Source organism: Opisthocomus hoazin, chromosome W (genome assembly GCF_030867145.1).
Source record: "Opisthocomus hoazin isolate bOpiHoa1 chromosome W, bOpiHoa1.hap1, whole genome shotgun sequence".
NCBI lineage: Eukaryota > Metazoa > Chordata > Aves > Opisthocomiformes > Opisthocomidae > Opisthocomus > Opisthocomus hoazin.
The window spans coordinates 24,438,832-24,453,561 of NC_134453.1; the positions used below are offsets into that span (position 1 = coordinate 24,438,832).

At 49.2% G+C, this 14,730-nt stretch overlaps 1 protein-coding gene across 2 annotated transcripts in view; it reads right to left on the reverse strand.

The window, feature by feature from the left end:
- Positions 1-14,730, reverse strand: part of LOC142365616 (ubiquilin-1-like) — a 46,033-nt gene that overhangs the window by 18,921 nt on the left and 12,382 nt on the right. For both annotated transcript variants that reach the window (XM_075446573.1, XM_075446572.1), the window contains exons 2-3: positions 4,330-4,481; positions 718-833 (exon numbers count right to left, since the gene is read on the reverse strand). In XM_075446573.1, the coding sequence (XP_075302688.1) occupies positions 718-833; positions 4,330-4,481 (268 nt within the window). The remainder of the gene's footprint in view (positions 1-717; positions 834-4,329; positions 4,482-14,730) is intronic.

Genomic DNA, 14,730 nt, shown 5'->3' on the forward strand with positions numbered 1-14,730 from the left:
TCCTTGGTTCGGCCAGGGCAGGGTTACTTTTCACCGGACTCCAGGAAGGGGCACAGCCGGGCGGGCTGACCCCACCTGGCCAAACAGAGCAGGGTATTCCATACCATGTGCCGTCATGCTGGGTTCTGGTGGGGGGGAGCTGGGGGTGGAAAATCTCTCGCAGCTCGGGAGGGCACAGCGGTGCAGTCTGAGAGAGCGGTTCTGTTCTGCGGGCTCTGTTCTGCGGGTTTGTTCTGTATAATCCCCTTATCTGTATCGTTGTTGTTCCTGTTCCCTTTGTTTGCTGTTCTGTTAAACTGCCCTTATCCCGACCCACCAGTTTCTGCCTGTTTCTTTCCATTCTCCTCCGCACCCCGGCGGGGGGAGGGCTGGTCGCGTGGCACTTCTGTTGCTGGCTGCAGCCGAAACCAGAACAATATATATCATACATATGTATATTTTATATATATATATATAGTGCTAGAATACGAGATCAGTGGCACCTTACTGCTGAAGATGAAACAGCAAAAGCCTGAAGTTCTGTACATAAAAATTAAGGAAATGACTTACCTCTGACAACTTACTGACCAGAAACTTATCAGAAATAACCAAAACAACAGATTTTTGTCATCAGTAATTTTATAATTTTTTTTAAGTCCCATTTACATTAGAATAAAGCTCCAGGGATACTTACCTGAAACCAAGGTACCCACCATGTTACCTAACAAATATTCTTACCCAAGCCAAAAGAGTTGCTATTTGTTGAAGTTGGTGTTGAGGTATTACTGCTTGATATTGATGTGGTAGCAATACTGCCAGTGGTGTGTGTTTCTTGACCTGGATGGTCTTGTGATCTATGAAAAGCAAGTTAGAAAATCACAAGTTGAACAAGGTATGGTAGTTTGACCCCAGCCAGTTAAATCCTCACTCAGTTACAACATCATTTTCCCCCCACCCCAGGCAGGATGTGGGAGAGAATCAGAAGGGCAAAAGTGAGAAAAACTCATGGGTTGAGATAAAGACAGTTTAATAAGCAAAGAAAAAAACAAAACAAAACAAAAAAAACAAACAGAAAAGTGATGCAAAGGCAATTGCTCACAACCTCCCACCAGCAGACCCATGTCCAGCAAGTCTCTGAGCAACAGCTACTTTGGAAAAGTCTGTCCCCTCCTGTCCCTCCACGGTTTTATTGCTTAGCATGACATTATATGGTATGCAATATCTTTGATCAGCTTGGTTCAACTGTCCCAGCTGTGTCCCCTTCCCAGCCCTAGCCTACTCACTGGGTGGGGAGCAGGCACAGAGCAAAAAACAGAGAAGGAAGGCCTTGATGCTGTGCAAGCAAGTTCAGCAGTAATTTAAACATCAGTGTGTTATCAACACTGTTAGGTAAAAATCCAAAAAAACCGCACGACACAGGCTGCTACGAAGAAAGTAAAACTCCATCTGAGCCAGACCCAGTACACAAGGTCTGGCATTTAATATAATGTAATAATGACATTTAATACAGGAACAGTACCATACTTGAGAAGCTTAATTTACATTTTTATTATTTCTAAAAACAACCAAAAAAATAAAAAATAAACTAGATCTAGATGTCTTCCTGGTCAAACTCAGGAAGTATACAGAAGGTGGAAGCAAGGATGGGTAACCTGGGAGGAATACAAAGACATTCTCCAAGTATCTCTTTCTTATACAGAGTTAGGAAAGACAAAGCCCAAATGGAACTGAATTTGGCAAGGGATGTCAAAGACAACAAGAAGGGCTTCTGTAAGTGCATAGGAGACAAAAAGAAGACTAGGAAATATGTGGGACTGCTGCTTGCTTAATGAGACAGGGGATCTGGTTACACAGGACACGGAAAAGGCTGAGGTACTGAATGCCTTCTGTGCCTCAGTCTTCACTAGAAAAACTGGCCTTCAGGAATACCAGGCCCCTGAGACCGGGGGAAAGGCTGGAGCAAGTAAGATGTACCCTTGGTGGAAGAGGATCAGGTCAGGGAATACTTAAGCAAACTGGATATACATTAAGTCCTTGGGCCCTGGTGGGATGCACCCACGAGTGCTGAGGGAGCTGGCAGATGTCATTGCAAGGCCACTCTCGATAATCTTTGATCCATCATGGAGACTGGGAGAATTGTCTGAAGACTGGAGGAAAGCAAATGTCACTCCTATCTTCAAGAAGGGCAAGGAGGAGGACCCGGGGAACTACAGGCCAGTCAGCCTCACCTCGATCCCTGGGAAGGTAATGGAGCAGCTAATCCTGGAAACCATTTCCAGGCACAGGAAGGACAAGAAAGCCATCAGGAGTAGTCAGCATGGATTCACCAAGGGGAAGTCATGCTTGACCAACTTGATAACCTTCTGTGATGAAATGACTGGCCCTGTAGATGAGGGGAGAGCAGTGGATAATTTCTACCTGGACTTCAGGAAGACCTTTGACACTGTCTCTCAAAAGATCCCCATAGAAAAACAGTTGTTATATATGGGCTGGATAAACAGACAGTGAAGAGGATTGAAAGCTGGCTGAACGGCCAGATCCAGAGAGTGGTGATCAGTGGAACAAAGTCTACTTGGAGGCCAAGGAGCTAGCAGTGTACCCCAGGGGTCAATATTGGGTCCAATCCTGTTTAGCATCTTCATTAATGATCTGGATGATGGGGCAGAGTGTACCCTCAGCAAGCTTGCTGATGACTCAGAACTGGGAGGAGTAGCTGATATGCCAGAGAACTGTGCTGCCATCCAGAGGGAACTTGACAGGCTGCATAAATGGGCTGACAGGAACCTCATGAAGTTCAACAAGGAGAAGTGGTGCAATGTCCTGCACCTGGAAAGGAATAATCCCAGGCACCAATATAGGATGGGAGCCACCCAGCTGGAAAGCAACTTGGTAGAAAAGGACCTGGGAGTCCTGGTGGATACCAGGTTGAACATGAGCCAGCAATGTGCCCTTGCAGCAAAGAAGGCTAATGGTATTCTGGGCTGCATTGGGAGGAGTGTTGCCAGCAGGTCGAGGGAGGTGAGCCTTCCCCTCTACTCAAAACTGGTGAGGCCACACCTGGAGTCCTGTGTCCAGTTCCGGCGTGCCTAGTACAAGTAAGACATGGACATACTGGAAGGACTCCAACGAAGGGCCACAAAGATGAAGAAAGGACTGGAACATCTCTCCTATGAGGAAAGGCTGAGACAACTGGGACTGTTTAGCCTGAAGAAGAGAAGGGTCACGGGAGATCTCATCAATGTATATAAATACCTGAAGGGAGGGTGCAAAGAAGATGGAGCCAGGCTCTTGTCAGCGGTGCCCAGTGACAGGACCAGAGGCAACTGGCGCAAATTGAAACACAGGAGGTTCTTGTGTGATCATAAGGAAAGACTTTTTTACTATGAGGGTGACTGAGCTCTGGAACAGGTTGCCCAGGGAGGTTGTGGAGTCTCCCTCCTTGGAGATGTTCAAAAGCTGTCTGGACATGGTCCTGGGCAACTGGCTCTAGGTGGCCCTGCTGGAGCAGGGGTGTTGGACCAGATGACCTCCAGAAGTCCCTTCCAACCTCAACCAGTCTGTGATTCTCAGACATCTATAATCTCAGCACTTATTCAGAACAGTAGTTTCTAACATTAAGAAAATGGATGGGCATCACTGCAACCATTCCCACCTTTTCATCCTATCCCTGGAATGCCTGCCAATGAATTGCTTCCTCAGTCCTTACCTTGCTTTAGGGATGCTGATGTACTCCTACCCCCTCAAATAGTACTAACTCCATGTCCGGGGCTTAAAGAAGAGAAGGCTAGCAAGATCTATAATACAGGATTTATTCCATACCACACCTTTAGTAGGATGTGCCACTGAACGTCAAATTAAGTTAAAGTCTTATTTCATCACAAGACTAATATCAGAATTTCAATATTCTTTAAGACTATAAGAGCATGGTAACAATGTAGTTACACAAAGTTAATGCCATCATAAAGTAGCACAAGCACTAAAGGCTGCTTGCCCAATTCATATGCTCACAAGCATGAGTGTTACCATACAGTGAAACAGATCTAGGACTGTTCAGATTGTCTTCAGACTGTTATTCTACACCAACTGTAACTAAGGAGCTGATTCAAGTGATTTAATAGTAATGGCTCAGTTTAGAAGATAACATTAACTTTCAAAAGGCATATGTATGATATCTAGGGACACAACCTTACAGAATTTGGGTTGCTTCTCTTGTTCAATAGCAGGAGTATTTATACTGCTTTTGAATGCATTTTAGTCAAACCTAGTTTTGTCCAACAGAAAGCTATCACACTAGGAAGAATATTTTTACTGCTTAGAGGTAAAAAGAAGATTGCTCATCAGTCAGGTTACCTGTTTTGCGTTTTGATGACCAGGTGAACAGTGAGTCCATCATGAATCCCATGCTGAATCAAAGTATCTTGATCTTTTAAAATTTTTCCAGCAAATATCAATACAAGCTGATCAGTGTGGGACTTGAAATGCTTAGAGATTTCTTCCTTGAACTAAACAGAAGTTAATATTATATAGTTATGTAATTGAATACTGAATTATTATTTTGTTAATAATTTAAGGAAGAATTATTTTGCTCACATTTATTATATTAATCCACTTGCACAATATGTTTTGCTTTATACAACCTAGAAACACTTCACTAAGTTATCTCAACTTTCTTTTTATCCAAAGGAAGATGGGAAATCAAGTCATTCTTTTTCTGTACCATTGAAGTGTTTCATATCTAGATCACTAAGTATATAGTTGGCAATAACAAAATTGGCTTCCACTTAAAGACTATATTGTCATTTCAGTCAGACATGTACCCATGATGCAATAAATATATAGTAGTATACATGCCACTGAAATCATCTGTTGCTAACATGCTGAGGGTGCAACAACATGTTATGTTACTTCAGTCCGCATTTGTGCAGGCACTGAAAGGAGCAGTATCCTTTCTTCTTGGACACATTACTGCTACTTTTCAAATGTCAAAAACAGCAATCTTTCCATACAGTCAAAAATTATTTCATCGGTGCCTCTGCTCTCTCATTCAACTCATGACAGCTACATGAAATGTGCTTCCAGCCCAGGGCATGGTGAAGAGTCAAAGATCTCAGCTGACCGTGAAATCATACCTTCATTAAAACAACTGCACCTTGAAAAGCAATTGTATTTCTTCCTGTCTTCTTAACCAATAACAATCATGTTATGCTTTGACTGACTTGTGACTGAGATTCATCATTCTATAGAAAAGTACTCTCGCAGAAAAAGCAATTAGTTCACTGCCCTGGGTTCGGCCAGGACAGGGTTCATTTTCACCAGAAGCCAGGAGGGGACACAGCCGGGCGGGCTGACCCAACCTGGCCAAACAGAGCAGGGTATTCCATACCATGTGCCGCCATGCTGGGTTCTGGTGGGGGGAGCTGGCCGGGGGGAAGGCAGTCGCGGCTCACACAGGGCATTGGGTGGTGAGAGTTGTTCTGTGCATTTCACTGTTTTGTTTTGTATATTCTCCTTATCAGTATTGTTGTTGTTCCTGTTCCCTTTGTTTGCTGTTCTGTTAAACTGCCCTTATCCTGACCCAGGAGTTTTTGCCTTTTTCGTTCCATTCTCCTCCCCACCCCAGCGGGGGGAGGGGCGGCAGAGCGGCCGCGTGGCCCTTTGTTGCCATCCATGGCCAAACTGCAAGATTTAATTTGGTGCCCAAATGTGGGGCAGATATAACGGCAGGGCTGAGCAGAGTATGTTAAAACAACTTTCTTAGAATTTATTGTATTAGTTAAATAGTCGCCAGTCAAAATGTTGCTGACTTTGATCAAGTGGCTCTGGTATGTAAACCCGTACCTGCTGTATGTGTTCACTGCGGTGATGTTCATCACCTCTGGGAAAAGGATCAGGATGACGATTTTGCTGTGCTGTATGATATCGACTTATGACATGATAACATCACTGGGCATGAAGTTAGGCTTGTATTTGCATGCGGCACTGCGGTCATTTCCATACCTCGGGTGCTATCTCTCAGAATTTATTAATAATCGAACCCACTGTGTGGGGAAAACCGGAGGGGATGCTTTCCCCCACTCTTTCACCTCCCCTCTCTCCTTCAGGCTAGTCCTAACAGCTTTTGAGAATTTCGAGTACCCGTGGGATGCTCAGGCCAGCACGCTCCTATTGTTATGCCTCCTGAATGGGTTTCAGGTCTTGTTTAGGGTTAAACAACTAGTTAAAAACGTGGCCCAGAAATCTGTGCCAGGGCTGGATAGCTATGAGGAGTGGCTGGATGTGTGGGATAGCATGGGCAAGTATCTAGGACAGTGGGCACCCCCGGTGTTTTTGAAACTCACCCCTGAACAAGTACAGAATCTGGACAAACTAGTAAAATATCTGCAAAAAGTGTGCTGCCACCCTGGGAATTCCAGGGAGACACGAATCACTGCAACGTGCTGGGGTCTGGCCCACGCCTACCGAGCCATGTTCAATATGATTCAGTGCTCTAAAGGGGAAGGGGGGGGAAACGAAGCGACAGGCGCCGAGACTGGCGCTGCCCCCCCAGCCGGCTCTGCAGCCGCACCAGCCCAGGAGGCAGTCCCAGCCCCCCCCCCCCAACGGCAATAGAGATGCCACCGCCGCAACCACTGGGGCTGCCCCAGCTTCCCTGGCGGGCACAGCGACTGCTCCAGCCTCAGCGGTAGGGACCACAGCTGAGCCCAAAAACCAACTCGTGCCGGTATCAATGGCCCCTATAGAGAAAAAGAAATACACGAAGAAATCATGTCGTGCCGTGAGGCATGACAATGAGCCAGGGCCATCACAAGAGCAGGAGAAGGAGGCAGAGACAGAGATCATCACCCGGTCCCTGTCCCTGAGCAAGCGGTGAGATATGCGGAAAGATTTCAGCCGCCACCCAGGCGAGCACATTGTCACCTGGCTGCTCTGATGCTGGGATAATGGGGCCAGCAGCTTGGAATTAGAGGGCAAGGAAGCCAAGCAGATGGGATCCCTGGCCAGGGAAGGGGGCATTGAAAAGGCCATTGGAAAAAAGGCACAAGCCCTCAGCCTCTGGAGGCGACTTCTTTCAGGTGTGAGGGAAGGGTACCCCTTCAGTGAGGCTGTTGTGTGTAATTCTGGCAAGTGGACCAATATGGAAAGGGGTATCCAGTACCTGAGGGAACTAGCCATGCGGGAGCTGGTTTAATACGACCCAGACAATGCGCAGTTACCCACAGACCCAGATGAAGTCCAGTGCACACCACCCATGTGGAGGAAGTTTGTATGGAGCGCACCATCCTCATATGCCAACTCACTGGCAATAATAGACTGGAAGGGTGAAGAGGCACCAACAGTGGATGAGGTGGCTGGCTGACTCCGGCAGTATGAAGGAAGTCTCTCTTCCTCCCTTTTTTTAGCCATGGAGAAATTGTCCCCGGAAATCCATCAAACCAAAGAGAATATGTCCTACACCCACTTGTACAGGCCAGTATCTCAGCTGTTAGGGGCAAGCATTTCTCTGCTCAAGAGAGAGGATACAGAGGCTACACACCACGGGGCACCCTGTGGTTTTACATGAGTGACCATGGAAAAGACATGAGGAAGGGGGATGGAAAACCTTCCTCAACCCTAGAGGCACGAATGCGTGAGAAGCAAGGAAAAAAGATCACAAAAGGGGATTTTGTTAGGAAAAACGCCGCTCCAGTTTCCAGCAGCCAGCTCTCCAGACCAGGTAGACAGTTTGATCTTGATTCCTATCCTCTGCAAGGGACCTCCAAGTCATTCTTACAGCAGGTGAGCAGCAAATTCTCTGACCAGGATTAGAGGGGCTCTGCCTCCAGCCAGGTGGAGGAAAGGGACAACCGCGTTTATTGGACGATGTAGATTTGGTGGCCTGGCATGTCAGATCCACAAGAGTATAAAGCTCTAGTGGACACTGGTGCACAGTGTACTGCAATGCCATCATATTACAAAATGTCAGAGTCCATTTGTATTTCTAGAGTGACAGGAGGGTCCCAAGAGCTGAGTGTATTGGAGGCTGAAGTGAGCTTCACTGAGCAGGAGTGGCAGAAGCACCCAATTGTGACTGGCCCCAAGGATCCATGCATCCTTGGTGTAGACTATCTCAGGAGAGGGTATTTCAAGGACCTAAAGGGGTATCGGTGGCCTTTTGGCATAGCTGCTTTGGAGATGGAAGAAATTAAACAGATGTCTACTTTGCCTCGTCTCTCGGAGGATCCTTCCGTTGTGGGGTTGCTGAGGGTGAAAGAACAACAGGTGCCAATCACGACCACAACGGTGCACCGGCGGCAATACTGCACCAACCGAGTCCCTTATCCGCATTCATCAGCTGATCCACCAGCTGGAGAGTCAAGGAGTGATCAGCAAAACTCGCTCACCCTTTAATAGTCCCATATGGCCAGTGAGAAAATCTACTGGAGAGTGGAGACTGACAATAGACTACCGTGGCCTGAATGAAGTCACACCACCGCTGAGTGCTGCCGTGCCAGACATGCTAGAACTTCAATATCAGCTGGAGTCCAAGGCAGCCAAGTGACATCTCTAATGCATTCTTCTCCATCCCTTTGGCAGCAGAGTGCAGGCCACAGTTTGCTTTCACCTGGAGGGGCATCCAGTACACCTGGAATCGACTGCCCCAGGGGTGGAAACACAGTCCCACCATTTGCCATGGCCTAATCCAGACTGCCCTGGAAAAGGGTGAAGCTCCAGAACATCTGCAGTACATCGATGACATCATTTTGTGGGGTGACACAGCGGAGGAAGTTTTTGAGAAAGGGGAGAAAATAGTTCAGATCCTTCTGAAAGCCAGTTTCGCCATTAGCAAAATAAGGTCAAGGGACCTGCACAAGAGATCCAGTTTTTGGGAATAAAATGGCAGGATGGGCGCCGTCAAATCCCAATGGATGGCATCAACAAAACAGCAGCTATGTCTCCACCAACAAGCAAAAAGGAAGCACAGGCCTTCCTGGGTGTTGTGGCTTTTTGGAGGATGCACATCCCAAATTACAGCCAGATTGAGAGCCCCCTCTGTCAAGTGACCCAGAAGAAGAATGATTTTGAATGGGGCCCTGAGCAACGACAGGCATTTGAACAAATTAAACGGGAGATAGTTCATGCCGTAGCCCTTGGTCCAGTCCGGTCAGGGCAAGATGTTAAAAACATGCTCTACACTGCAGCCAGGGAGAATGGCCCAACCTGGAGTCTCTGGCAGAAAGCACCAGGGGAGACTCGAGGTCGACCCCTGGGGTTTTGGAGTCAGGGATACAGAGGATCCAAGTCCTGCTGTATTCACACTGAAAAAGAGATTCTGGCAGCATATGAAGGCGTTCGAGCTGCTTCAGAAGTGGTCGGCACTGAAGCACAGCTCCTCCTAGCACCACGATTGCTGGTGCTGGGCTGGATGTTCAAAGAGAGGGTCCCCTCTACGCGTCATGCCACCGATGCTACGTGGAGTAAGTGGGTCGCGCTGATCATACAGCAGGCCCGAATGGGAAACCGCAGTCTCCCAGAAATCCTGGAAGTAATCATGGACTGGCCAGAAGGCAAAGACTTCGGAGTATGACCAGGTGACCCGCCTAGTGGATGAGGGAAAGGCTGTGGATGTTGTCTACCTGGACTTTAGTAAGGTCTTTGACACTGTTCCCCACAGCATCCTGGAGAATCTAGCTAGCCATGGTTTGGATGAGTGTACTCTTCGCTGGGTAAAGAACTGGCTGAATGGTCGAGCACAGAGAGTGGTGGTGCATGAAGTTAAATGCAGCTGGCGGCCAGTCACAACTGGTGTTCCCCAGGGCTCAGTTTTGGGTCCGGTCCTGTTTAACATCTTTATCAATGATCTGGATGAGGGGATTGAGTGGTCCCCCAGCAAGTTTGCAGATGACACCAAGTTGGGTGGGAGTGTCCATCTTCTGGAGGGTAGGAAGGCTCTGCAGAGGGATTTAGAGCGTGCAAGGATGCGACGAGGAAGGCCAAAGCCCACCTGGAATTGAAGCTGGCAAGGGATGTCAAAAACAACAAGAAGGGCTTCTTCAACTACATCATCAGCAGCAAAAGGAAGGCTAGGGATAATGTGGGGCCACTGCTGAATGAGGTGTGTGTCCTGGTGACGGAGGATGCAGAGAAGGCAGAGCTACTGAATGCCTTCTTTGCTTCAGTCTCCAGTGCCAAGGCAGGCCCTCAGGATTCCCGGGCCCCGGAAGTAAGAGAAGAAGCCTACAGAGAGGACGACTTTCCCTTGGTCGAGGAGGACTGTGTGAGGGATCACTTAAGCAATCTGGATGTCCACAAATCCATGGGCCCCGATGGAATGCACCCACGAGTGCTGAGGGAGCTGGCGGATGTCATTGCTGAGCCACTCTCCATCATCTTTGAGAGGTCCTGGAGGACAGGAGAGGTGCCCGAGGACTGGAGAAAGGCCATTGTCACTCCAATCTTCCAAAAGGGCAAGAAGGAGGACCCAGGGAACTACAGGCCGGTCAGCCTCACCTCCATCCCGGGAAAAGTGATGGAGCAGCTTATTCTGGAGGCCATCAACAAGCAAGTGAAGGATAAGAAGGTTATCAGGAGTAGTCAGCACGGATTCACCAAGGGGAAATCACGCCTGACCAATCTGATAGATTTCTACGATGGCATGACTGGCTGGGTAGATGAGGGGAGAGCCGTGGATGTTGTCTACCTAGACTTCAGCAAGGCATTTGACACTGTCTCCCATAACATCCTCCTAGGGAAGCTCAGGAAGTGTGGGCTGGATGAGTGGTCAGTGAGGTGGACTGAGAACTGGCTGAATGGCAGAACTCAGAGAGTTGTCATCAGCGGCACTGAGTCTAGTTGGAGGCCTGTAACTAGTGCTGTCCCCCAGGGCTCAGTACTGGGCCCAGTCTTGTTTAACTTCATCAATGACCTGGAGGAAGAGTTAGAATGTACCCTCAGCAAGTTTGCTGATGACACCAAACTGGGAGGAGTGGTCGATACGTCAGAAGGCTGTGCTGCCATTCAGCGTGACCTGGATAGGCTGGAGAGTTGGGCAGAGAGGAACCTGATGAGGTTCAACAAGGGCAAATGCAGGGTCCTGCACCTGGGGAGGAACAACCCCATGCACCAGTACAGGCTTGGGGTGGACCTGCTGGAGAGCAGCTCTGCGGAGAGGGACCTGGGTGTCCTGGTGGATGACAGGTTGACCATGAGCCAGCAGTGTGCCCTGGCTGCCATAAAAGCTTATGGGATCCTGGGGTGCATTAGGAGGAGTGTGGCCAGTAGGTCGAGGAAGGTTCTCCTTCCCCTCCACACTGCCCTGGTGAGGCCTCATCTGGAGTACTCTGTCCACTTCTGGGCTCCCCACTTCAAGAAAGATGAAGAGCTACTGGAGAGAGTCCAGCAGAGGGCTACGAGGATGGTGAGGGGACTGGAGCATCTCTCCTACGAGGAAAGGCTGAGGGAGCTGGGCTTGTTCAGCCTGAAGAAGAGAAGGCTGCGAGGGGACCTAATATATACTTACAAATATCTCAAGGGTGGGTGTCAGGAGGATGGGGCCAGACTGTTTTCAGTGGTGCCCAGTGACAGGACAAGGGGCAATGGGCACAAACTGAAGCACAGGAAGTTCCGTCTGAACATGAGGAAGAACTTCTTCCCTCTGAGGGTGACAGAGCACTGGAACAGGCTGCCCAGGGAGGTTGTGGAGTCTCCTTCTCTGGAGATATTCAAGACCCGCCTGGACAACGTCCTGTGCAGCCTGCTGTAAGTGACCCTGTTTCGGCAGGAGGGTTGGACTAGATGACCCACAGAGGTCCCTTCCAACCCCTACCATTCTGTGATTCTGTGATCTGGACAGGTTGGATCGATGGGCCAAGGCCAACTGTATGAGGTTCAACAAGGCCAAATGCCGGGTCCTGCACTTTGGTCACAACAACCCCATGCAATGTTACAGGCTTGGGGAGGAGTGGCTGGAAAGCTGCCCAGCAGAAAAGGACCTTGGGGTGTTGGTCAACAGCTGGTTGAACATAAGACAGCAGTGTGCCCAGGTGGCCAAAAGGCCAACGGCATCCTGGCTTGTATCAGGAATAGTGGGGCCAGCAGGAGCAGGGAGGTGATCGTGCCCCTGTACTCGGTCCTCGTGATACCGCACCTCAAGTACTGTGTTCTCTTTTGGGCCCCTCACTACAAGAAAGACATTGAGGTGCTGGAGCGTGTCCACAAAAGGGCAATGAGAGAACAAGTCTTATGAGGAGCGGCTGAGGGAGCTGGGGCTGTTTAGTCTGGAGAAGAGGCTGTAGGGGGACCTTATTGCTCTCTACAATTACCTGAAAGGAGGTTGTAGTGAGGTGGGTGTTGGTCTCTTCTTCCAAGTAACTAGCGATATGACGAGAGGCAATGGCCTCAGGTTGCGTCAAGGAAGGTTTAGACTAGATATTAGGAAAAATTTCTTTACTGTGAGGGCCAGGCAAATGAGGATGTGGGTGAAGGTCCATCCAGGGAGTTGCCTAGGATGAGTTGGTGAGCCCCACGTATTATCACTGCCCCTGTTAAGAAAAAAAGGAGGGTAACTGTCATAGGCGATTCCCTTCTGAGGGGAACAGAGGGCCCGATATGCTGACCAGACCCATCCCACAGGGAAGTCTGCTGCCTCCCTGGGGCCTGGGTTAGGGATGTTGCTAGGAAGCTCCCTGGTCTGGTGCAGCGCTCTGATTATTACCCCCTCTTGGTAATGCAGGTTGGCAGGGACGAGATAGCAGAGACAAGTCCCAAGGCCATCAAAAGGGACTTCAGGGCACTGGGGCGACTGGTTGAAGGATCAGGGGTGCAGGTGGTGTTTTCCTCCATCCCATCAGTGGCAGGGAACAGCACTGAAAGGGGCAGGAAAACTCACCTGGTTAACAGGTGAGTCAGAGACTGGTGCAGTCAGCGGAATTTTGATTTCTTTGATCATGGGGAGGTGTACACAGCACCAGGCCTGCTGGCAAAAGATTGAGTCCAGCTGTCTCAAAGGGGAAAAAGGATTCTTGCCCACAAACTGGTGGGGCTCAATGAGAGGGCTTTAAACTAGGTTCGAAGGGGGAAGGGGACATCACTTGGCTCACTAGAGATGAGCCCAGGCGTGGCATGCCAGGGTCAGGGGTGAGATTGACAGCCCAGCTCAAGTGTGTCTATACCAATGCACGTAACATGGGCAATAAACAGGAGGAGCTGGAAGCCATTATACAGCAGGACAGCTATGACTTGGTCGCCATCACAGAAACATGGTGGGACAGCTTGCATGATTGGAATGCTGTCATGGATGGCTACACACTCTTTAGGAAAGACAGGCCAACAAGGAGAGGTGGTGGAGTTTCTCTGTATGTGAGGGAGCAACTGCAATGTATTGCGCTTTGCCTGGGAGAGGATGAAGAATGAGTTGAGAGCTTATGGGTTAGAATTAAGGGACAGCCTCATATGGGTGACACTGATGTGGGTGTGTACTACAGGCCACCTGACCAGAAGGAGGAAGTTGATGAGGCCTTCTACAGGCAGCTGCAAGCAGCCTCATAGTCACAGGCCCTGGTTCTCATGGGGGATTTCAACCACCCTGACATCAGCTGGGAAGACCATACAGCCAGGCACATGCAGTCCTGGAGGTTCCTGCAGAGCATTGATGATAACTTTCTAATGCAAGTGGTGGAGAAACCAACAAGGAAAGGCGCTCTACTGGACCTTGTACTCACAAAGAGGGACTGATTGAGGATGCGAAGATGACCATGAAATGGTTGAATTCAGGATCCTGCGTAGAGGAAGCAGGGCGATAAGTAGGATCAAAACCTTGGACTTCAAGAGAGCTAACTTTGGCCTCTTCAAGGAGCTACTTGGAGGAATCCCATGGGTCAGGTCTCTAGAAGGTAGGGGGGTCTAAGAGTGCTGGTCACTGTTTAAACATCACTTCCTCCATGCTCAGGATCGGTGCATCCCCCTGAGCAAGAAGTATAGCAAAGGAGTCAGCAGACCCACACGGATGAGTAAAGAGCTTCTAGCAGAGATCAGATGGAAGAGAAAGGTCTATGGAATGTAGAAAGAGGGACAGGCCACTTGGGAAGAGTACAGGAATGTGGTCAGAGCATGCAGGGATGCAACGAGGAAGGCTAAGGGCCACCTGGAATTGAAGCTGGCAAGGGATGTCAAAGACAACAAGAAGGGCTTCTTCAACTACATCAGCAGCAAACAGAAGACTAGGGATAATGTGGGGCCACTGCTGAATGAGGTGGGTGTCCTGGTGACGGAGGATGCAGAGAAGGCAGAGTTACTGAATGCCTTCTTTGCTTCAGTCTCCAGTGCCAAGGCCGACCCTCAGGAATCCCAGGCCCTGGAGGTAAGCGAGGAAGCGTGCAGAAAGGATGACCTTCCCTTGGTCGAGGAAGACTGCGTCAGAGATCACTTAAGCAATCTGGACACCCACAAATCCATGGGCCCCAATGGAATGCACCCACGAGTGCTGAGGGAGCTGGCAGATGTCATTGCTGAGCCACTCTCCATCATCTTTGAGAGGTCCTGGAGGATAGGAGAGGTGCCCGAGGACTGGAGAAAAGCCAGTGTCACTCCAATCTTCCAAAAGGGCAAGAAGGAGGACCCAGGGAACTACAGGCCGGTCAGCCTCACCTCCATCCCGGGAAAGGTGATGGAGCAGCTCATTCTGGAGGCCATCAACAAGCAAGTGAAGGAAAAAAAGATTATCAGGAGTAGTCAGCATGGATTCACCAAGGGGAAATCATGCTTGACCAATCTGAT